Raw genomic sequence first — 24164 nt, 5'->3', positions numbered from 1 at the left:
TGGGGCGGGGTTAAGGCGATGTCTTGGAGCAGATTAAATGCGCGTCCTAATGCGATTTGCATTCGTCTCTCCCCGGTTTTCCCTCGATTTTCCCCAGTATATCGTGCCTTTTCGTTTGGGGTCAGCGACTGGGAAATCTAATTGAGGAAATTCATATTATTTTCCACTCGGCTCTTTCATTTTCATTTTGCCCAGCTTAACCCCAAAGTGTTTTTCTTTTTGGCTTTTAACGCTCACGTGCCGAGTCTCTCTGGGCCAAAAAATCCCATCTCATGTGCGTGGCCAATTTTGGCCAGGTCTTTTCGGTCTCTTGGCCATGTTTCTTCCTCCTGTGAGATAAGCGTGTTAATGGCTCATTAGCAGTGGGATGGTTTAGGTCACCTCAGAGCCAAATTGCCTAACTCCGAAGACTCGAAATTTTAAGACCCGTAGACGGGTTTTCGGCACCCAATCTTTCTCCCACACTCTTCGCGGCTCATAAGTGATGAAAAAATAATGGAGGAAGAAATAAAAATCATCTAGGAGGAAGTGGGAAATTATAGAAATCTTAAAGCCCAGATTCGAATTCGATTAACACAATTGAGTGCATTTCCAGCTGTTTTTCTACCACATTTTTGTAAGCCAAATTAAGGTCAGAAAAATATCTCCCAGTTTTGTTGTTCCTTAGAAAAATAATAATAGAACATGGCTTACAAAGATCTGCCAGGTCATCTCTAGACCTTGTTAGCCATTGTTTCCTCATTTCGGAACTAATTTGGTAGTGAAACTTCAAAAAAGTTCAATTTATGTTCATTAAGGGCTTAGTTTTCTTTAATAATAGATCGGAGTTATTGAAAAAATTTAAAAGAAAATAAAGAAAATACCAAAAATACATATTATTTTTTATATCCGGTTGGATAATTTCTAATTCTTTTTTGAAAAACATGGTATTGTATTGATATTGGAACTTGATATTTACATTATGATGCTACATTTTGTAACGAATAGTTTGGTACACACCCAGTGTTATTTAATATAGCTTCCTTGCCACACTTTCGATATTTATCTTGTTTTATTTGCTCTCATTTCTGATGCTTACCCTCGCCCACCCTATAAAGTGTTAATGCACACCCTTCTTTCCATTCATCCCCCTCTTTTTTTTGTAAGTGTTATACTGTCTGTTATACTCTATACTGTATGTAGTACTTTCCACCCGATAAAAGCGCTCTTTATTCTTCCTTCTCAGTTTAATTACAGCATTCCTAATCATTGATTCACTTGCTTCGCTGAACAAGCATTACATACAGTATGATCTCATCTGGAATTCCCCTCCCCAAAGCCCCTGAAACTTTTAATTAACAGTTTTCATTTCGCAACATTTCCCGAACTAAATACACTTTTTTCCAGCACACTTTATTGCGGAAATCTTTTAGTTTTTCTTAAGTGATCTCACTTTGCATTTGAGATTTTGCAATCGCCTGTCGAAGCTCCGTAAACATTTCAAATCCAAAACAATTGTAGTTCTTCTTTTTTGTATATTGTTGCTTGTTCCACTTTATTCTGCCAATATGGATTGACCTCCTTTTGATTTGTTTACAACCAGCGGAAAATGAAGGGTTAATGGGGGAGGGAAGGCGAAGGGTTAAAGGGGAGAGGGCAATTGATGGCTGTGTTTTGGTGGAAGGTGTAAAATGAAAAGCGAAGCGTTTACCTGATAATTTTTGTTGCAGCCATAATTTGTTGTTATAGCTGTTGCCTTGGTTTAGTTTTCAACATTGAGAAATACTTGTCTGCAGCAGGGTAAAAAAAAAATATAAATATTGTTAAATTAAAAATACTATATTTTCTGGTATATTTGGGTATAGACTTTAATTTTCTTTACGTTTCCCACTCTTTTAGTTTTGTTTTGATTGGGTTTGATAAATGAATCTGGATCTGATTGACGTGTGGCTGAATCAATAAAGTCTTTTCAATTTGTTGATCAATTTGGAATGAAGATTTCCCCTTTCCCTTTCCCCAGCGCGCAACTTTTACTTTTTATCTTCTGTATTTTCGGTGTCCAAATATTTTGACCTCGCTCCCTCGTCTTCTGCCTTCTCCTTTTTGAGTTTTCCCGAAAAACAAAAATCTTTTTTCCCCTAACGATGTCCGCATTGTTTGCAGCTCATTAATTTTCCAAAGGTTTTTCTCTCAATTTTCTCCGTCTCCTTGATTTTTTATCTGCATTTCCGCCATCAACTTTGTGTTTTTCTCCTCAGCTTCTTTTGACGCACACGAACATGCAACTGTTTGTTGCATGTTTTTCTGGAAATCGGAGGGAGGAAAAACACGCCTACAAATTATGTCAAACTATCTGTAAACGAAAATCTCATTTGGCCACTGTGTCAGCTGTCGAAGTCAATCATTAGCCGGTCGCTAATTAATTTCCATCTTTTCCGAGCACTAAACGAATTTCTTTTGTTGTGAACGGCGGATGGCTAATTTGTAAGACTCAACGTTATTTATTTTGCATTTAAAATTAACCTTGAATTCGGCAGACAAAATACAAAATTTATACAGCAAATTCATTTGGAACCGGTTCGGTTTTGTTGTTCAAATAGTTTCGCATTTTTCAACGTTTCTGTTTCTCGATGAAGAAGCAAGGGGTGTGTCATGTCTCTAGGGAGGTGTCCACACAGAGATCTTGTTTGGCTTATTCACCAAGTGGCTTAGGATTCTCTCGTCTCCATTTTCAAGTTATTAAGCTATAAAACGATTATAAATTGGAATTCGAGACTAAAAACAAGGTTTTAGCATTATTTAATGGGATAAAAAACAGATAATAAATGGTTTTTAAATGGGGTCTATATTTAGAATTTTTTTATTTGGTTATATCTTTATATAAAATAGGAAAAACTAAAAATAATAGTTGTAAACTAATTCACTACAGTGTATTTCTAAAATCATGATTCTGTCATTGCATTAAGCAAGCAATTTTTTCAAAAATACCCATCTTCTTAGGAGATAAGCAAACCTTTCAAAAAATTCCTTCTCCAAAAGTGTTTGCCAACTAAAATATTTAGGACATCAAAGATGTTCATCTTAGCGCATTTTGTTCAATTAAAAGTTTGTTAGCCAAACTGTTGGCCACCTTATAATTGAGGTGATTAACTTGGGTGGAATGCCTGCAGCCGCCGCTAAAAAAATCTGTGGGATACGCAAAGTCGCATTCTGAATTGGTGCCAAGTCCAGAGTGACAATTTGGACTCTAGCTATTTTCGGTATTTTTTTCTTTGCCGGAATCGGAATCTTGGTGATTCTTAAATTAGGAATGGCTGGGCTGAGATGCAACAACCGCCAGAAGACGAGATACATTTCAAAGGCGCACTGCAACTGTATCTAAAAATACGAACCGAAGCCATTCCATCATGACTAGAAAACAACTCTATGAATAGATCGGTGGGCTATGAAGAAGCGCCTCGAAATGATGAAGAGCGAGAGGAATTTTTATTATCAACTCTGGAAGAAGTGGCAGAGTAACTTATCCACTTCTCCACCCGATTTAATTGTGCAGTCTTGTGTCTTGCTCTCTTTTTCGCTCTGCTTCTTCGATTCTCCGGTTTTAATGAACCACAGAGCGATAAGCGAAGAGTTGATGGAGGGGATTCTTCTGCGAGAGAAGGGGACAGCGCGTTATAAATAGAGTTCCCCAAACATGTGCGACATGCGATGGAAATCTAAAGCGAATTGTGGAGGGTCGATCTTCCTTTGCCTTTTGCCATTCTCAAAGTCTGGGATTTGATTTACTGCAATTTCCCTTTTTGACAGCTCGGAATTCTTCTTATGGTGTGCAGGGAAAAGGGCGGGGTGGGTCTGGAAGAATTGCTGTCAAAGTTCTCAGCTGGAATGCATCTGATGGGGCCTGAAATTAAACCAAATTGTGTGCGGATGGAATGGAATTACTCTGGAGTCATGGGGCGTCGTTATCGAAGATCGAAGAGGGGCAAAGTTCATTGATATAGGGGATTTATGGATCATTCCGAATCGGGGATATTTTTATGATCTTGAAAAGTCAAAAATAGTAAACAATAAAATAATTTAGAGTTTAATGGGAGAATCTTTAGATTTCTAAGGAAGGGTTTGTCTAACCATCGATAACATTATCGAAAATATCGATTATTTTAAAATTAAGCAAACCAAGCATCAAGTTTCTACAAAAATATTTTGTATTTCTTTTTAATAGCAACTTTCCCAACTATTCTAAAGCAGAAAGTGCACTTCCGATCCGATTCCCATCAAACACCGCCAACTTTCGCATTGGCCCGCCTTCGCTCCGAATTTATAGCAACTCTAGGCATCGAAATATATGGGTATCAATCAGTGTTGGGAAAGGTACTGTGTTTTTTTACCTAGGTAAGGTAAAAGGTATTGTCAAAAATAAATACCTAGGTAAGGTAAAGGTACTTAAATTTCCCAGTACCTAGGTAAAGGTAAAAGGTATTTATAAGGTATTTTTTATTTTTTATAATTTTTTTGTTTTGTTCAATGTAATCATTTAAACTTAAAATAAGACTAGTTTTCAGTTTTTAGTCGTCTTAATCAAACAATATCTTTTCATTTCATTTAAATTTAAATGTTTTAATTTTGTGCATATATTTTTAAACCACGCGGCATGAATAATTTTATGCACGTTTCACTTCACAAATGTATTTATGAAACCCTCATGTACATATTTGGCGCGCAAAAATTCCGTATGTAGAAACATTGACTATATATTGTGCATATGCATGTATATGCCGTTTGTTTACGTACATACGGCATTTTTGCGCGCCAAATACACTTTGGTTTCATAAATAAATTGATGTAGTGATGGGAACATACATACGTGCACAAAATTATATAAAAAAAAAATCTGCGATTAGTTTTAACTTCACAAAACAAACAATAGAACGGCTGAATTATTAATGCTGCGTTCCGACTATTACAATTCTGAAACGAAACGATACAATGAAACGATACTACAGTGTCGCAGTCATATTTAGCTATTTTAAATCAGAGCAATGTTTAATACCTATGTAAGTACCTTAATAATTCCAAAGGTATATAAAAATAAATACCTAGGTAAGGTAAAAGGTACTCAATTATTTGTATACCTAGGTAAGGTAAAAGGTACCACTAAATTGTACCTAGGTACGTACCTAGGTAAAAGTATCTAGGTATGTCCCAACACTGGTATCAATAAAATAGCTTTTAAAGTGATTGACTGACCGAGTGCTTACATCCAAATGCACTTTCTGCCGGTACTCTTAATTACCCAGGGAACAATTAATAACGTGAAACCTGTGAACCAAAAAGCGACGCCGAATCGCCGCGGGCAACAGAGAAAAAATCAAAAAAATAAACCCAAGAAAGGCCGCTGCCAAATGAGAAAAGTAAAAGTCCCACACTGACCTTTGCAAGAGGAAGAAAATGTGGTCGGAAAATATCCGAAATTCCCACACACAAGCTCAGGCTTTTCGAGCACACCCGAAGATCTCTTTGATTTTGCATTTTGCTTCTTTGTTTTTCTTTTTGCTGGCTGTCAACTGAAGAATTTTCGTTTATTTTTCGGTTTGATTTCGGCTCAAGCGAAAGTCGTCGCAAGTCGACGAGGTTTTCCTTGCTACCATTTTCAGTTTTTTGTGATTTAATGCGCGCGGCTTTTCCTCTCTTCCTCGATCCCCGCCCATCTCTCGCGATTTTCCTTTGGACCAGCGGAGATCCCGATTTGCATATCGCAATGCCTGATCGGCCATGGCAAATAAAAATTTATGCAATTAAGCAAATCGGATGGCGGATAACGAAATGAACCAGCGATCCTTTAGCCTGCTCCCCAAACGGGTGCCAACCGATCCTATTCGGTCCTCCCCCTTCTCACACTGTCATTTTTCCTCCCACCTGGCTCGGGTTTTCCTCCCTTCCATGTGTGAGGAGCATGGAGTGTGTGCTTATCGAAAATCAAGCTTGTTGAGCATTCGATAAATGTGCTACAGTTTTGGGCTTAGAGATGACCACGTGACACGAAGGGAAAATTTAAAAAGAAAATGTTTATTTTGTTCAGAAAGTTTTGAAAAAAAGTGTTAGAATACAAAAATTTCAGAACTGCAAAACTATTATCGAAAAATTAATCGATAAAATTGATAGTGGTAGTATTAGTACCTCTAAACAATAAATATATATTTTTTAAATGGCAGGTACAATGATATGCTTTGATTACTAAAGATGACATTAGTTGATCTCCCATTGCCAATATTAAAGACAGTCGACAGTGGCTAGCATCACCGATATCCCACTCCCCTGTAAATTTATATAGAAACACCCAGTTAACTTCCATCTCCAACTAATCGCATTAGTCGGGCCCTGTTTACCGTTAACCGCTTTGGATCGCCGGATGCCAGGAGGGCGTTACGCTTCGTCGAGCGATAGTCATCGCATAGAGATTGCTAAACTCATAAATTAAATTGGCGAGCTCTTTTTCGCAGGGGGACTTGAGTTTGAGTTTGGAGCCTTCCAAGGCATTTGTCATGTGTGTGTTTGTGGATTGGAATGGCCCCGCCCACACACCCACACAACGGCACACACATGGGAAAGGTAACACGGTGTCCATCAATTCTTCACTTCACTTTCATTTGAATTTTCGCAGGAGACTTAATTTTCCTTGGAGCCTCGCCATAGTTGGTGGGTGTTTTTGGGGCACATTTTGCAGTGAATTTATTTATACTTTTATTTTGGGGGCCTGTTAATTTGCCTGCCTCGCCATGTGAAAGTTAGCTGCATGCCGCAAATTGCACAGACGTGCGAATGTTTGGTCTATGAAGGGGTTATCCGTCTGTGGTCACCTGTCCCTCGGCTCCACATTCATATTTCATGGCTCTCCTTGGGAGCCCCGAGGCAGGACAATGAGTCTTCGGTCCATTCGCAGTCCATAAATCCAGCAAATGAGGCAGTCCATCTTGTTTTTTGGCTTTGGCCAAGCGTCGCGATTTTGCTTTGGATAGTGCTAAGCCGAGATAATGGCCAGCTTTCAGTGCTTGTCTGGTTCGATTTAGTTGAAAAGTAAATTGAAAATTGCTGTCGGGCTTTAATGGGTGGCGGGGGAGAAAGGAAACTAGAAGATTGCTTGAGTGGGAGAGCCAAAAAGGGCATTGAAACTCATTACAGAATTTAGAATAAAGTGGTTCGATTGATCTTAAATCTCTTCATTTAATTCACTTTGCTGCAAACGGATGGAATGGAGAATTGAGTTGGTTCAAAACAGTTACAAATTGGTAATCTTTGAAGAAATATTAAGGGAAGGGCTGTTTTTATTTTTGTTATTTTAGAAACTAGAGCTTAAAAATTATCGATATTTTGGTAATATCGATTCGATAACATCGATGTTTTGATAGGAAAATACTAAATAAATATCGATACTATCATATTTATTTCAAGTGATTACCAAATTAAGATATATTATTTACCAGTATTAAATGAATAAATAGCAGTGATGGAACTTGAAAATTTATTTACCAATAGATAAGCTAATAAACATATTTTATAACTACTACCTTACCAGTTGCAATGTTTCCAACCTTTTAACTTCATCAACGTGGTTTTCCAACTCCAGACTGGCTGGTTCCATAATTTTCCCAAGTTACCCAAGGCGAGCATAAATCTCCCCATGGGTCCAAGAGCCCAACCCAACCCAAAACCGAAGCAGTAAACCTCCACTTAACCTCCATTTCCCATTCCCATTCGCAGACCCCACAGAAACATGAGCATAAATGGAGATTTTGCTAAACATTTGCAAAACTTATTAAGACTGACAAATGTTGACAATTGACGAATTGACGCGCGGGGCGATCGGAAGGGTAGGGAAATCTGTCAGTGGTTCAACAAGCGGTTTTGGCCCGGTCTTGTCGCTTGTTTTTCTCTCTTTATGCGGTTTCCCCCTTTCCCTCTCTGAAAATTGGTTTGGCTGCCATTTCGGTGACATTAATTTACAGTTTGCCAATTGCGATGTAGAAAAAAAGGAGAACAACGGGGCAAAACTCATTAAAGAAACACTCTGGAGATAAGCAAGGGAACCTAAATAAAAACCAGCACTCGCAAAGAACTTACCAAGCTGAGAGGCAAACAATTTATTACCAATTTTTCGGGAGTTTTTGTTTGCTCGGAAATTGCTTCTCAAACATAAGGTACGAACAAAAAATAAATGAGAAATTAAATTCGCATGTAATACGAGATCTGGGGATCTCACAACCCAGAGATCAATTGGCACAATCAGATGCGATCATAAATTAGCAGGGAAATAATATTTTTATTGGTCCATGCAAGAAATGAAAGTTGAACGGGAAATGGGGAGTATTAAAACCGATGTTTAACATACTCTTTTGGTTAGGAAGATTTAAAATTTTATGACTTTGTCTTTCTCTAACGGCTTTAGGTTTCTGATTTGTGATTTTCCAATTCTTTAAAATATTTTAAAGTAAATTAAATGGAAAGTTATAAAATAAAATGCATGGAAAATAAAAAAGTATTACTACCTTTTTAAGGGTATTCAAAGTTCCCAGAAGAATCGTTCATTCCATTCATTCACTGGTAGCTCTTCCTGATCAACAAAAGGGAAGAGAAGATAAGCCTTCTTCGCACGCACAGTCCTGCAAAAAGGCGAGCATTATGCAATGATCCTCTGCCTCTGGTCACTCTGCATTCCCCACCTCCTACTACTTTTTTCTCTGCATTTTTCTGACCACTGGAGGAAATGAGGTGAATGCCTTCTTAGCAGGCGACAAGCAAAAACAAAAACCAACAAACTGAGAAATTGAGAAGAGGAAGCAGACGGCCCAAAGTCCATAAGCCAAGCGAAATCGATATTTTTCAGGGACGCCGCCCGCAATCCCCCTCCTCTCGCTAAAAAACCCCCCACTCCTCCGCAATTTCCTTGCATTTTTATGCTCTTTCCTTCGTTTTTAAATGCACTTAAAAAATTTACTTAAAATGCATTTGAATAATTTAATTCACAAAAATTAATAAAATAATGTATCTTGAATGAGGTTTAATAAAAAACTATATAAACCGATATAAATAAAATACCCCTTAACTGTATTGTTACCGTAACAAAATAAAATTCGCATTATTATTGTGTTAAATTAAAATATTAATATATTACAAAATCGATAAATATTGAATAGCAAAAATAAATTAAATATCTAAAAAGGTATTAAATCAAATCATTCTTTTTTTAAATTTTTATTTCAGTGTATTTCTTGTTGTTTTCAATGCGGTTTTAGCAATTTCGTGCTCATTCAGAGGGGATGACGTCCCAGAGGGGTGGAGTGGGTGGATGAGGGGCAGGAACAGTCCAACAATCCGGGGTATGACTAGTTTCCAACTGGGTGGTGACTCACCCACAGAACACTTACCACCAGCTTGCAGTTCTCTTTGCACTCGTATCTGCACAGAAATGTATCTGTATCTGTACTCGAGTGTGTGGTGCATTTAGTTTTATTTCGTATCTTGTGGTTTCGGTGGTGCTGACACACGTGAAGCCACATCAATCCATCAGCCGACTTTTGCACTTAAACGTGTCGCTTTGGTTTGCCCCATTCTTTGTGTAGAATGGTATGGATACGTTAAAGAACGGGAAATATTTAATTGCTAGATTTTCGATTTATTTTTAAATGTTTTTAATTTTAATAACACTAAAAATATATTTAAAAGCCTTCAAAATTTTTAATTATTTATTTCCTGTTAAGAATTTGTGCAAAATAAGAACTATTTGAATAAATCCCAGATTAGCACTTAACGAAAAACCATTAAATATTTTACTACACCATTTTCCACCCATTTTAAATTCCTTTTAAATTCCTAACCATCCATCGAGCCCACTTTAGAACCAACCCAAAGTTACTTTCACATTCGCAGTCTCTTCTGTCCCCATCGTAATTTCTTGAGGCGGCTCAAGAACCATAAACCTGCTCCAAAGTTATCGCCTCATCTTTAACTCGTTCCTGGACTTTTCCTCTTTCCCAAAGCCATTAACTTGGTGGAGTTCTCTGTGTGTTTCCTCCCTGGAGGCGATACGATACTCAATTACTTGGCACTTGTCACAGAATCCAGATGGTTTTAGCCTGGATAATGACGATCACTTAGCACATGATCCATTCCATATAGTTAGTTGGTTGGTTAGACTGCTAAAGTCCGGAGTCATCGCGACCGGCAACCGATGATTAGCAGTCAGGGCATAAATTCTAAGCTTTATCTCGCAGATTGCGTAACGGTTTTCTTTGAGGTTTTCCCAGCTTTTTTTCGAGAGTCAGAGAGTGTGTGAGCCATAAATGGCAAGCACTAATTGCTTGGACCGCTCATAAAAATGTGGAAATGTTGCAAGAGCTCTCTGGGGCGGCAGCAGTGTATTATCGTTAAAACAAATGTTCGGTTTTTGTATCTGTCTCCGGGCGAATGCAAATATATAGGTTTTAGTTTTACCGAAAAAAAAAAAACAGAGGGGAAAGCCAATCGATCCATCGATCGATCGTTCATCGAAATCATCGGTCAGGCCCTTAGCCTCGGGCCCAACACTTGTTTTCTGCTTCTTTTTTCGTCTTTTGGGAAAGCATCGATTCGATTGCATAAGTAGGACAACAGGGCGGGGTCCTCGATTGGGAATTTTGGGTTACCAAAACAGAAGAAACAGGAAAACGGAGAAAAAATGCCTGAGAAGGAAGTAATTTATGTGAAGAACTTTTAGTTATTTTTCGGTGACCTATTTTAGCTTTTTGTGTGTGTGTTTTGGGTGGAAATAACAAATTCCCCATTTAAAATGTCACAAAAATGTCACACGAATCTGTGGCGCCCAAAATGTGTGAACAAATGTGTTTAATGTGCCACGCCCCCCGTCGGGCTAACCCGCCCCTTGATCTCGCCCAGAAAATGCAATTAAATTCTTCAAAAGTTGGAAGTGGCCTCAAGTTGCAGTGGTTTCGCTTTTGGCCTCGTTTTAGGTGTGGATTTTTGTGTGGGGATTTTTTGGGAGGAAAGGGAGTTGAGATGGCGAATTCCTAGAGGAATTCAGGTTTATTTATAGGTCGTGTGGGTCTGTTAGAGTTGTTAATTAGTCGATTTAGAAAATATTTGGGTCGAAAAAGTATTTTTATGTTCGAAATACCCAAACTGTCAAGATAAATCTTCAAGATTTAAACTAATATTTTAAAACTTCAATGAATTTCTTAAATATTATACTAAATACATATTTTTTTTATTTACAGGTAAGTTGAAGCTGAACAATATTCGATGGATTGGAAATGACGTAAGAAAATCACTTTGAACTTCCTCTGTTAAATCGTCGAGTTATCTATTTCCTAAACGATTTCCCCCGCAACCAAAGAAATGTTTTCCCTTTGCATTTCCCAAGTTTTTTTTAGATGGAAGCGCAGGCGGATTAGAGAGCGGCTAATTATGCACACGTAGGCCGGATATGGACAAAGTAATCCGTATGCTAATCATTCGCTATGCTAATCAGGCTTGATCCCATCTTTGGAGTGTAGGAAGTATTACTTAACCAAATTGTTTCGAGAGATGAGGATGCATATCAAATTGAGTCAAGTTAAAATTGGTTTGTTGCACTTGAAATGTATTTCTTGATAATCCTAAATGGGTAACTGCAAAAATATTCGTTTCTATATTATACGATAAAAAACGGATCTAGTTTTCTTTAACTTATTCGAAGATCTCTTGAGATGTGGGGGTATTTGAAAAGGATCCGGGGGCAGTCGTAAACATCGACGATGCAGTGCCATCATGGCCAAATCCTTGTACCCTTGCTTTCGCTCCCTGTCCATTTTTCTCCACAAATCTCTGGCCACTCGCTGAAGACGCACCAGGTCCTTGAAGCCCAGTCTTCGATTCGTCAGCTGTTCTTCTGGCTGCAAGCCAAGTCTTCTTCTCTCCTGCGAGAGTACAAGTTGGTAATATCCCTCGTACATCTCACGCACGAAATTCTGGAAGGCTGATGTTTCCGCCTCCATAACTATTTTACGATTTTTTTGATGTTCCAAAGTGCTGGGCGAAAAGGTCACATGGCGACTTATAGAAGGCACAAGATATCGGGCACGTCGTGGCATTATCCTCTCACTTCGCAGACTCAGATGGGTCAGGACACTCAGTTGGCTTGAGGGAACACCCAGGACTATATTATCTTCAGATCTCTGAGGTGGATCTGTGAGGGAGTCCAGAACTCGCCAAAGATTTCTCCACATGTGCGGCATTTTCGACTAGGGGACAGGATGAAGGGAACAGCATGGCCTGCTGCTCCAAAGTTGCCCCCCACAACCAAAAATAAAATAAGGAAATATATGTTTGCCAGTAGGAAAATAAATACGGCAATTTAAAAGCCCATAACCCGCAGAATAACTATAGGATATATCAAGTGACAGTTGATGTATTTCTACAAAGATTAATTGCCTACGAACTCATTGCTTTGGTCATATATTTCGGTTTAAGCTTAACTACGAACTACTGGCTTAAACTTCCATAAAATTCAAAGAAACCCATAAATTAAAAGTAATTTAAAACAAATTTATAAAAAAAAATTTTTAAATTTAAAGCAATTTATGGTAAAAAAAAAGTTTTTTAACTTGTTCATTTTATTAACATACTGTTTTTATTCACAATTGTTTTTAATAAATAATTTTTTTTAATGTTATTTTGTAATTAATTAATTATTTAAAAATATATTTATTAATAGTTTTTTTTGGAACCCAATTCTTAAACCCAATAAGACCCAAAGTTTTATTGAAACTGAGTTAAATTTTTTTTATATTTTTTTTTCATTCAACTTTTGCTTGCTTCCGAACACAACATCTGTTTTTGTTTTTATGAAACTGCCACCTCCGGCTCCTTCAACCGCCTCCGCCCTTGTCCAATCCCGAGTTGTTCTTCATCGCGATGACGCACTCCTCGCCACAGGCAGCCAGCACAGTGCAGAGAAGATCCTTGCCATCGTCGAATTCGGAGCGCAGAGCTCCGCCCAGCTCCCCATCGGGAACCTTGAGATCCTCGCGTATCTCGCCATTGTCTCCCATGAGGGTGACGAAACCATCGTCGCTGATATCCGTCAGCTGGTAATCCTCGCGCTTCACATGCGGCACATCCATGTTGTGGGTCGAGGGACAAATGTCCTCGTACTTCTTCTGGGTGAAGATATCCACGCCCACCAAATGCACTTTGGCATGCCCGTGCTTTCCCGTCTTCGAGGTGGACATGTCCACAATCTTGCAGGGACGTCCCTTCAGCATGACAAATCCATTCTTTCGCAGGGCCGAACATTGCATGGGAAATGTTTTCGAGGCCCCCGAGTCCACCGTATCAAACTGGACATCATCGTCATCGTCCGCCATCTTTTTTATGTTTTTACTTTTGCGAATAGGGTTTCTAGAGATTTTCTTTTTGTACTCGCTTTTTTGAAAAAAGAGAAAAATATAAAAATAATTCGACTTTCCCGTTTGCTTGTTTGTATGTAACTGAACTCAAAGCTAAATCTGGCTTACACACATCAAACTTTAAAATGACAGGAAATTCTGGGGTATCTTAGTTTGTCATGATCATGATCAGTTATATTAAATTTATAAAAATTTTCCAAACATACATTTTCTGTATTTGTGATAATTAAAAAGATCTAATAACCCCTTATTTTTCTAAAATCCTAAAAAATTTTAAAAATCTTTTGAGATCGTGATCATTCTTTCCTGATGTTCATGTTGCAACATTCTTTACAAATTCCTCAGCTGAACCCCATTTAAACAGGCTGATCTCGACAATTTATCAAACTGTAAATCCCATCAAAATGTAATCCCCTGAATCATATTAATTAGAGATCATTAAGGTTGTTTCGCTCTCTTTCTACGGGGCGTGTCAGGGTCAGTTATGAAATCGCCTCGAATCGTTTATCAAAGTCGGTGGGTCATATTCCAGTTGGGCTCTCGGATGATAGAGAGGTGTGGTCCGTGTGGATAGTTCGTTGACCCACTGAGCTGGGAACTGGAGGTAGAGCCACACCACCAGACGAAACCAGACAGTCTGAGGTGGGCCACCTGAACAAATTCAACGCTATTTGCAAATCGAACAAATTTCCCGCTTTTCCTCGACTGTCACTACCCATTTGCATTTTCACTAATTTCTTGCCGGGTTTTGCAATTGGCTTGTATACCCTTTTTCAAGGGTTGTTTAAGAAAATATGTTTAATTAAATTATTTAAATAAATATTTTAATAGTTTCAAATGGTATAAAAAATGATATATGTAAATGATGTAAAAACACAAGTGATTAATATAATTAATTAATTAGTATATGAATGTAGAACAAAAAAATCAAATAAAAATTGAGTTCATTATTTTTGTATCAATAACACAAATTTATCGAGGTATCCAGATCTTCGGTGGTATAGCCATGTCTTCCAGTCCTCTCTATATTTATTTTGTGGCGTCGCCTAGGCGGCGGAGGATTCTGCTTCTTGTCCGGAGATCAACTCCTCCTCCTCGCACCCTCTGTGTAATTTTTTTTATTTTAGCTGCCTGTGCGGATCATTTTGAATTGACAGCAGCTCGTTTTGCTTCCTTGTTTGCCAATTGCATTGGCAAACGACTTGAAAGCATTTGCATTGGAGGAGGTTTATTGAAAGAGAGGAGGATAGGCAGACACTCACTCACTCACTCACTCACTCACTCACTCACTCACTCACTCAATCATGCATTCATTCAGTCAGTCGCTCATTCAATCATTTCGCCTCAATCGCCTCCTCCTCCCTGCCTTCCAGCCATTCAAATTTTGTAACTGTTTTGTCTGCCAATTTGACATTTCTGCCAGCTTTTCAAGTCCCCCGAAAAATCCCCTTAACCCCCTTTTGTAGGTGTGTTTGTTTTTTTTTTGCCAGCTTGTTTTCCTGTGCGTGGTTTGCAGCCCCCTTTTCCTCGGGAAAACACGCTGTCATGTCTTTGGGTTAAATGCAATAAATTTGCTAATACAATTTAATATGATTTTTCGAGTGGAGTTTGTGTTTTGGGATTGGGATTGAGAAGCGGGATTGAGGGCACTCCCTGAATTTAATTGGAACCCTGGGAACCTATTTGCAAACTGCTGTGCATGATGTCAGAACTTTGAGTTTGTCGTGTTCAATTCGAAAAAACCAAGCAAATTGAAAATTGGACAAATAAAAAGAAACATTTGTGATATGTTGACAGCTCACAATTCCGCGTAATTAAGGCAAAAGAGGGCGAAATAAGGGGGAACAAACAAGATTATCAAAGCCCGCATATTGTATATATATCGTGTTGAAGTTGGGAGTACAGTTCTTGAAACATTATGCATGTTGTCTCGGATAAGAAACGGGTGCGTTTATTTATAGGAATTGCTCAAAAGATTAATGGGGAATTTATCAAAGAAGTTCAAAGAAACTGGTTTCGGTTGTTTTCAAATGTTGATGACTAATAAAAAGTATATAAAAATTGTTGTATAAGCCTTTAAAATGAGTAATTTAGTTGTATAATAAATTTTTTATTAGTTGATAAGTTTTTGGAAAAATATTGTTTGTAAATGGGTTTTTTATTGGTTTTGCGGGCTTAATGGATTTTACACTTAAAGCTTGAATACTCATAAAGAAATATGTATGACAATTTGTATAATGTAAAGTAATAGATCTATTGAATAATTTTCCGATTTAATTTTAATTATATGGGGAACTCACCGACCTTATTTAAACAGAAGCAATTGTTTTCTCATATTAACAAACAATACATCTAAAAAATTAATGCATTTTTGTGCAATGTTCCCTCATTCCCATAACTGCTTATGCACAAACACACCCCTGCATTACCCCGCCCACTTTTCCAACTCCCCCTTTTTCCTGGGCGCAAAATGCGTGCTGTGTTGTTGGTAACATCCAAACAACATAAGGAAGAAACTGCAAACCAATTCAGGCCACTCCCTCGTTTTTCTTTTGCTGCTTAGCCAACTGACATAATTCCCAAGGAAAATGTTAAATGCATTAAAAACAACAGTTATGTCTCAATTAGGCGCAAACCAGTTTACAATAATAATAGCGAAAACAGTATCAACATCCCAAAGAAAGCTGGAATTAAACTCTAAGAAGCAGCCAAACAAATTCATTATAAAAACAAAAGACGAGTGGCAGGCAGCAAAAACTATTTTTGCAAACAATGTGAAAATGGAAAAATTTACAAACTAAAAAAAAAAGGAAAATAGCAAATAGAAAAACCTCCACGCAATGCAGCTTTTCCTGCTTCCCATGGCCCCAAAAACAAAAAGTTGGCCAGCGTAGAAAATTGTTTTTCATATAAATTAATTTCCTTTTTGTCGGCAAAGCGGAGGCTATGGGAAAAATCCAAGGATGCAAATCAGCGGTGGGGGGCGAAGAAGAAGGTGGGCAAATTGAGTGAGCCTTTAACCTTAAGCTGCAGGGTTTTGCACTGTCCGTTTTTGGAAAATTCGTTTTTGATGGGAGGAAAAACCCACGCAGAGTTTTGCTGCTTTTTAATGGAGACATCAAGCGGTGGCTTCCCTCTCTTTTGGTTTCTTTCTTGTATATCTAACTATTTTTGTTGTGGCGCCTCAATTGCTTTTAATGGTCACTTGTGGCGCTCCTCCACTCATAGACTTTTTCCCCCTGCATTCCCCACTTTGTCAATGGCCACTGCACTTTCCGTTTGCCGACTGTCACAACTCTGTTAAATTTTTATTTATGTTTGGGCACTCCATGAGGGGTCTGTCTCTCCTCATTGAGCACTGGCACGCACGCCCCCGCTTTTCCGCCTCATGCCACCCACATTTTCCCCGCTTTCCTTCTCTTCTCGGCACGCAATTAAATGTTGCACACCAATATTGCCCCTTGGTTGATTGTCACTGAAGCGTTGAATGGTATTCATAGCTCTTTAAACCTCTTTTTTCGTATATCACTTTTATCTACTATCTATAAGGTTTTTTAAGATCATAATATATAACAATAAAAATACATTATTAATATCGTTATTTAACTTATCCTATCTTATCTTATTAATCCCAACATCCCGTCAAAATATTTACCACCTATTTCACAAAAACCTTTTTTTTAACTCGATCAATATTCGATATTCAATATGACATCCATGGGCTCCACTCAATGTCGTTCCGCTTTGGCTGTCCAATGCTCTTGGAACGCAATTAGCATTAAAAATTGAAATGTTTTCCTATGTAGTAGTCTGTCTTGCCCAACAACTCAGTTCGTTGGTTGTCATTTGAATATTTTATTACCAAAGTCAAGCTGCATAATATCGCAGTACTATGATTTTAATGGGTTTGGCTTTGAGCCAAGCGATTCGTAATCGAAAAGATGTATTGTGAGTTTTGTTTATTATCGAGAAATCAATGAGTGAAGACACCTTGGTGGGATGTGTTTTTTAAGAACTCGTGATATGTAATGATAAGTAGAATGGAATTAAAACTTGTGAAAGTCACATAATTTAGCTTGGTAAAAACTGCACTTTTATTTTTCAAAATTACTGGCAAGTTCCGTGGAATTCCCAGAGAACTTTCGCGTTTCAAGTACTGGGGTATAATTCAATTTTATGGCACTCTGTGCACACCCAGAACGAAATCAGCTTTCCTTCTTCTTCTGACTTCTCTGCCGATGGCAACTTGCAACCAACCTGTTCCCAAGTAAACCAAATCCATTCATTAACCTGACTTGGGTTACCTCCTCCCTCCCGAAAACGCATTTATCTCTTACCTGTCTGTCTGCCCACAAGTTCGAAAAAAACACTCCACTACACTTGACTTAACTTCGCGGCACGCACTTCCCCATCGCAGATAGCAGAAAAAACCAAAAAATAAGAGCCACACCACAGGTAATAAAACCGACTTTCCAATTGACCCAGTTAACACCATGCAGGCTTACTTAATCCGTTGCGCTAAATGGAACGCAAAAGGGTTCACTTGGGAACCCTTTCGACATTATAAATAATCGCTGCGCTAAAAGATTGGTAGGAAATAAAGTCTGGACTGACAATTAATTAGAGAGACACGTGAGACAAATGAATTTTGATAAGTTTATCATAGCCGCAGATCGCGAAGATGGAGCGAAAAAGATTCGTTGCATCATTAGCACTTCCAGTTTTTGGAATCTCTCTCTGAATAAATTGTGTGAGGTAACTGGAATAATAAAGATAACTGTCTAGAAAAGATAAAATAAATTAAAAGAGTAGATAGAATTTGTAGATTTATAGTTATGAAGTGTATACTAAGTAATTAAAGAGATGAAGAGGAAATACAGTAGGGAATATGATGAATAAATCTTAAAATGTAGATATAAATCCCAGAATTATAGTAAAGAAATATTTACAAATATCAAACATCTTAATAATATCCCACCAATATCACAGTCATTTCCTCAACACCAAATGGAGTCATAAACTTATCGAATCGTATCATACCGCACCTCGAATTGATTTTCAAAATTAAGTAATTAAAGTTCTGCCATGGTCGCACCTCCAACTCACTTCGTATATCGATCAAAAATCGAGTTCTAATTGAATGTTGAGGGTGTTTGCATTCCATATAGAATACCAACCACTCCCACTTTTCAGGCCCGCCGCTCTATTTGTGGAACCGTTAGGAAAACAGAGATGATGATAAGTGCATTCGCACTGCACTCCAAAGTGCTCATAATAACGGCGAGGAAAAACAGAAAAGGAAACTCCATGTATCCATGACTGCATTTATGCGCCCAAAACAGCTGACTAATGGTGCAGAGAGAGAAAAAACGGGGGAGAGGAATGAGGTGGAAAAGCACGCCCCTTCCATATTAAAGCGTGTAATTAGTTTTGAATAGATAGGATGGGATGGGTGGAAAAACCAAGTTCATGTAGGTCCTATCCTAGACAGGTTCTAAAACTCGTCTTTCTACAATCCATTTACCATGGGCCATAAATGGCGAGAGATTAGGAAAGGGAATTCCATTCATTTATTATTCAAGTTGCTCTGAGCAAAAGCAAGTGCATGCAAAGCCAAAATCAATAAAAATTAGTCGACACTCCACTGACAATGCATTTTATAGGAGGGAAAAACTTTTGCCAGCTGTCAGTTCATGACATTGATATAAAGAGGAGAAGGGGCTTGTGGCAGGACCAATGACTTTGACTTTGCTTTAATGCATTTTCCAGGAAGGAATAAAAAGACACGTGTAAGTGAGCAAGCGTCATATGAAACCATTCAAGTTTTTCCAAATTCAGGAAAACTCGGTGGGGTATCCTGTTTGCATATTCAAACAAAATTGATTAAACTTTGGCCACACTTGCTTGCTCCCAGGATTTGTTTAACCTTTTTGGTTTCATTTAAAATTTTATGAATTTCCAAATAAATAATAAAATGGAACGTTTCATAAATCTTACAAACTAAAATATGTAAATCCCATTTTTCAATGAAATTTATTTAACTTTGGTCACACTTACTCAAAGGATTGCTTTTAATATCGAAATAAATATTCAAATAGAAAGTTTCATAAATCCTAGACGTTTTTATTTGCATAGTAAAATAAGAAATCTAATTGAGCAATAAAATTACCTTGACTTTCCACCCAATTCATTGATTGCCTATCGCTAGCGATCATCTGCAGTCATGTTAGTCATTTGTCAGTAGTTTCTGAGGGTCTGCCATCATCGAAACAATCGGTTTAATTAATTAAAATTGCCTCACAGAAGCTGTGGCAGCAGCAACATCAGCAATCACAACTGGCAGGCAACCAACTAGCAAATAGCAACTAGCAGCAGTGGCCGCATCACGTCATGTCGCTTAAAAACGTCATTAACATTAACATTAACCTAAGCTCCTCAAACAACGGCGGACTTTTCACCTTGGAGTTTGAGCCTCAGAGTCGTAGACTGCAATTTTCCAAACGAGACAGAAATCAACTCATTAAAGCCGCCCGTCCGCACAGAGAGAGTCCAATGAAATGGAAATGAAAATGAAAATGCCAGACTGGCGGAACAGAGCAGGTGGGAGTTGGAGCCTTGAGTTTTTGAATCGAAGGAGGTTGATGGGGGAAAAGCCGGGGCCAAAAAATCAATGCGGGTGTCTGCTGCTCCTCAAGAGCCAAAACATTCACTTGTCGCCGGCGTGGAAACAGAAGCAACATGCAGTGTTGCAAAGTTGCAACTGCATTGCAAGGGGAGGATGCAGTGGGCGGTTGGCTACTGTCACTGGTCAGCAGTCAGCGGACGTCTCCTTGTCCGCCTTGGCCAAACAAATGTGAAATTTGCCTGCTTTTTTTTTCGGCGAGCGAAATGAAATTTATATCATGTAATTTCGCAGTCAAATGTACACCCACTCACATGAGACTTTGGCGCCTATTTAATAATAGTGTGACCAAGTGCACAGAAAATATGTGTCAAAAACTTAAAGTCCTTAAATTATTGGTTTTAGTCAGTTTATTAAAATGTAAAAAGCACTCTTAATATATTTATAAATATTACCTTACCAGAATATTATAAAAAAAGTGTGACCTTATCAGGAGATTATAAGGGAGTGTGACCTTATCAACATATTAAGAATATGCATAGCCTTAGCCTTATGAAAAGCCTCTGTCATTCTTAAATGATTTCTATAGACCTAAATTATTCATCTAGTACTCATCCTCCTCATAACCGAGAAAAAGTTAATTTAACTATAAATAACGAAACAGATTTAGGCTAATGGAAAAGTGAGAAAGCCAAGAGAAAACCTCGGACTTCAAGTTCTTCTTTTCTTCTTGTTTTTGCATACGCACAATTTGACTTACTTTTCCAACCAATTTTTGTCACATTTTTTCTAGCAACTTCATCTTCTTGGCGATTCTCTAATTTTCACCTGCTGCTGTCTACTCATCTCCTCTTCTGGGGCCACAAATTTCACCCATCAGCCCAAAAAGACGACAAATTAATAAAACAACTTGTCAAGTGGCTTTCCGCACAAAAACGGAACCTGCGGCTACTCATTCAGTTTTTGGTGGTGCAGATTGGTTTTGGTTTTTTTCTTAGTTGCCCCGGTGGTTTTTGGCTTGGTGGTGATCTTTTGCAAATTGCATTCTTAATGGAGACTGTCGAGCCGCGGGGCCAAAAAGCAAGATGTAAATTACTTGGTGAATTCGAGGAAAGGCATTTGGAGAGTTGTTTGCTCAGAGTGATGTCAAATTTCCAAAGAAATTTTGTGGGATTTATTTGGGATGGAAATTTAACATAATATGATGCCAAATTTAATTGGGAAAATATTATTAATATGTCCAGTTGTCCACCTAAGGTCAACAAAGTTCAAAAGCCAAATGTCTCTCTGAACTGCATTCAATTTTCACTTGAATTCCTCATAAAAAATATGACCCAAAGTAAAGTTCACAATTTGATCCAAAATTTCTCCAGCAAATGCTGCCAATTTTCCATGAACAATTTCCAGACGCTTTCCATCGCCTCATCCAATTTATTTTCACTTTGCACAAGTGTCATTAAATGCAATTTGGAATACCTACTTTCAATCGAATGCCGCCCTCGCATGCCAAACGGTTTGTTGTTTAATTTCGCTGCGGTTGTCTGATTTATGACTATTTAATTACCATTGAGGCAAATAAGAAAAAACAGAAACATAAACCAAAAAATGCAAAATTAACAATGCAAATTGCACGAAGAGTGACTGTCTGGGGCGCCACCTGGCGGCAGGTCGTTGAACGTTCGCTCGCCCATTGGAAAAACGCCAATAAAAGGGGTTTAATTTTTTCCGTAATTATAAAAGGTCTTTGCGGACGACGTTTTGCCGTTTCTGTTTGTGTATGAGAAATGTGTTAGATTTTCGCTCACCGTATTTTTTATGGGCGGGGTCACGCCCCCCGACAACGGGCCAGACACAAGTGCTGCTAATTAAAATTCAACGTCTGCCCACCATTGCCACCACCTTTAACCGGCTAATTTTTCGGGGGTAACAAACAAACAAACATCAGTCGCGGCGAAAAATAACAACAGTAACGACGAGGCACACAACAAACGTTGCTGCCGCCGGCTTATTTTTCGTGTTTTCGTTTTTAAAACTTGGCTCAAACACGCGATGGCCGCGAATATTTGCAGAATAAAAATTTGGAGATGTGAACTATGCATTTTAGATACCCTTTATGGAGACAGGAGATTTTTGTGATAACTAAAATCCAACATTAAAATTTCTTAGTCTAAATATATACCTTTAATGGCAAAATTAAATTAAAAATAATAATCTAATAAATTTTATTTCATTTTAATAGCTAGGAACCCCCAACATCTCATATATAATTTCGAAAATAAATACAAAATCCTGACGACATATGTTCCCCTGTATTCATTTCAAACCTCTAAACTAAATAGAAACACCCTCTTTATGATAGTGTAAAAGTTCATATAGTTTGCATGTCAGAGATCCATAAAAAGGAGAGTTCACAAACGGAACTTAAACTCTAGAAAAGTGGGGTCTTTGCTCAGCATTGACATTCAGGAAGGACATACACATACATGTGAGCCAAGGGAGCAGTTCCTTGAATGGCAATGGAATATGTTTATTTGTTCAGCTGTTGTTCAGAAAGAAGTTTCCTGCGGGGGTTGGCTATCCACCTGACCCAAATATCGTTCATTTGAAACGATTTCACTCAAACTAATCACGTGAACTCCATCTCAAGTTCAGGCTGCGACTCAAAAGGTAACCTTAACCCCCATGATTAACCGTTGAGAGTTACACTTTCGGCCATTGGTTTCACCCAATGTGAAAGTGCCCGTAGTGCGATATGGAAAAAAGCACACACAATGCGAACTCTTATTTCGAGTATCTAGTATCTGCTAGATGCATTTATGAAATGCACTTTTTCGGTATTATTTGTTGTTTCTTTTCTTTTCAAAAATATATTTCGGCGGGCACGTACAACAAAGAGAGGTTCGGGTTCGGGCTCGTATTGCGTTTGCTTTTCCCAGCCTTGAAGATCAGACAATGAGATCTACTGGGGAGAGTATGAAGCCGGGGAGATTTTGTAAGACACCTGAGGCAGCGACGTCGGCGGCCGTTGCATGTCATTTTCTGACGCTATCTCAATAATTCATACGCAATTGCATTGAACAATAAATTAATCACACGAACAAGCCGAAACAAACCATGGCAAACAAAAACCAGCCACACACATATGACTCTCGTGGCTCCAAGCTCTGGCGTCTTGAATCCCGGACTCCGTGATAAACGTCATAAACAATGAGCTAAGTGAGTTCGCCTCGGGATGGGGTCGTCGTGACACGGGGGAATAATAGTAATAGATCAATAGAGTAAATAATGATGATTAAAAAAATTATTTAATAATAATTGGAATGTTATTTTCACAAACTAGGTCACACTTTTTATTAAGAACATATGGTCACACCAGATTCAGTTTACTGCGTAGAAGTTTGTAAAGCTTTTTATAAAATAATACTTTTTAATTTTTAGAATTTCGTAAGTTTCTTTCTTTATTCAAAGGAAAAAATTATTAATTTATTCTTTAGAGAAATATTTACCCACTTTCTCATTTAACCAATGTTAGTTATTTCACCATTTTTTAGCCCATTTCCACTCACGTTGCCATCTCGCGTCCAAAAACGGTTGCACAGATGCACATTTGGAAAAATGCATAAATATTTATACCAAACACGATCCGCCAGAAATGTCGGTGGAAATTAAAAGAGCAATTTTCCAATTGAACAAAGACGAGGAAAAATGGAAACGGGGCGGGGAGGGGAGGAGTTTGGCGGGATTTGGTGGCCACCAAAGGAAGCAAAGATCAAACAAAGATCGAACGTGTTTTGGGTGCAAAAGTCAATTAATCATTAGAGAAAAACAAACCGAAACAACAAAAGCCGATTCCATGTTGCATGTCTCTCGGTTTTTTGATGAGGCACAGGAAGTCGAATGTTTGCTTTTAGTTTTGGCCAAAAGTAAATCCAAATCCAAAGTAAAAGTCCCGAGCTGTTGTGACAATGGCAAAGTTGCATTTTGTGCAATTAACGAACATTTTCCAGATGCCGGGGACACGCTTTGACTAAGACTTTTCCGACTCCTGTGATCCTCGCCAGAAATTCCAACAAGTATACCAATTTCAATTTGAGCTTTGCAGTTCACCAAGCTCAGGGTAAACT

At 38.2% G+C, this 24164-nt stretch overlaps 3 protein-coding genes across 5 annotated transcripts in view; 1 reads left to right on the top strand and 2 right to left on the bottom strand.

Annotated features, from left to right (window-relative positions):
- Positions 1–24164, top strand: part of klar (klarsicht) — a 124492-nt gene that overhangs the window by 1789 nt on the left and 98539 nt on the right. The gene's annotated exons all lie outside the window — the stretch shown is intronic.
- On the bottom strand, positions 11558–12336 carry LOC108067003 (uncharacterized). 2 transcript variants are annotated; one of them, XM_070215697.1, is made up of 2 exons: positions 11698–12336; positions 11558–11639 (listed from the first exon to the last, which is right to left on the bottom strand). In XM_070215697.1, exons 1-2 carry the CDS (start codon positions 12243–12245, stop codon positions 11585–11587), a joined length of 603 nt encoding a protein of 200 aa, XP_070071798.1. In that variant the 5' UTR covers positions 12246–12336; the 3' UTR covers positions 11558–11584. The 2 variants fall into 2 exon arrangements, with proteins under 2 accessions (XP_070071798.1, XP_017011306.2); XM_017155817.3 differs by having other exon boundaries at positions 11558–12333.
- On the bottom strand, positions 12811–13506 carry LOC108067004 (eukaryotic translation initiation factor 5A-like). Its single transcript, XM_017155818.3, has one exon. It carries the CDS (start codon positions 13374–13376, stop codon positions 12879–12881), a length of 498 nt encoding a protein of 165 aa, XP_017011307.2. The 5' UTR covers positions 13377–13506; the 3' UTR covers positions 12811–12878.

The sequence above is a fragment of the Drosophila takahashii genome, chromosome 3L (genome assembly GCF_030179915.1).
Source record: "Drosophila takahashii strain IR98-3 E-12201 chromosome 3L, DtakHiC1v2, whole genome shotgun sequence".
NCBI lineage: Eukaryota > Metazoa > Arthropoda > Insecta > Diptera > Drosophilidae > Drosophila > Drosophila takahashii.
This window is presented reverse-complemented; position numbering and strand designations above follow the sequence as displayed.

What these genes read in the sequence shown, in the direction of transcription:
- LOC108067004 (XM_017155818.3), bottom strand. Translation starts at nt 13,376, where the DNA reads ATGGCGGACGATGACGATGATGTCCAGTTTGATACGGTGGACTCGGGG.
- LOC108067003 (XM_070215697.1), bottom strand. Translation starts at nt 12,245, where the DNA reads ATGCCGCACATGTGGAGAAATCTTTGGCGAGTTCTGGACTCCCTCACA. An exon ending in CTCAAGAGATCTTCGAATAA is followed by an intron (nt 11,640 to 11,697) that starts GTTAAAGAAAAC and finishes ATATTTTTGCAG; the next exon opens with TTACCCATTTAGGATTATCA.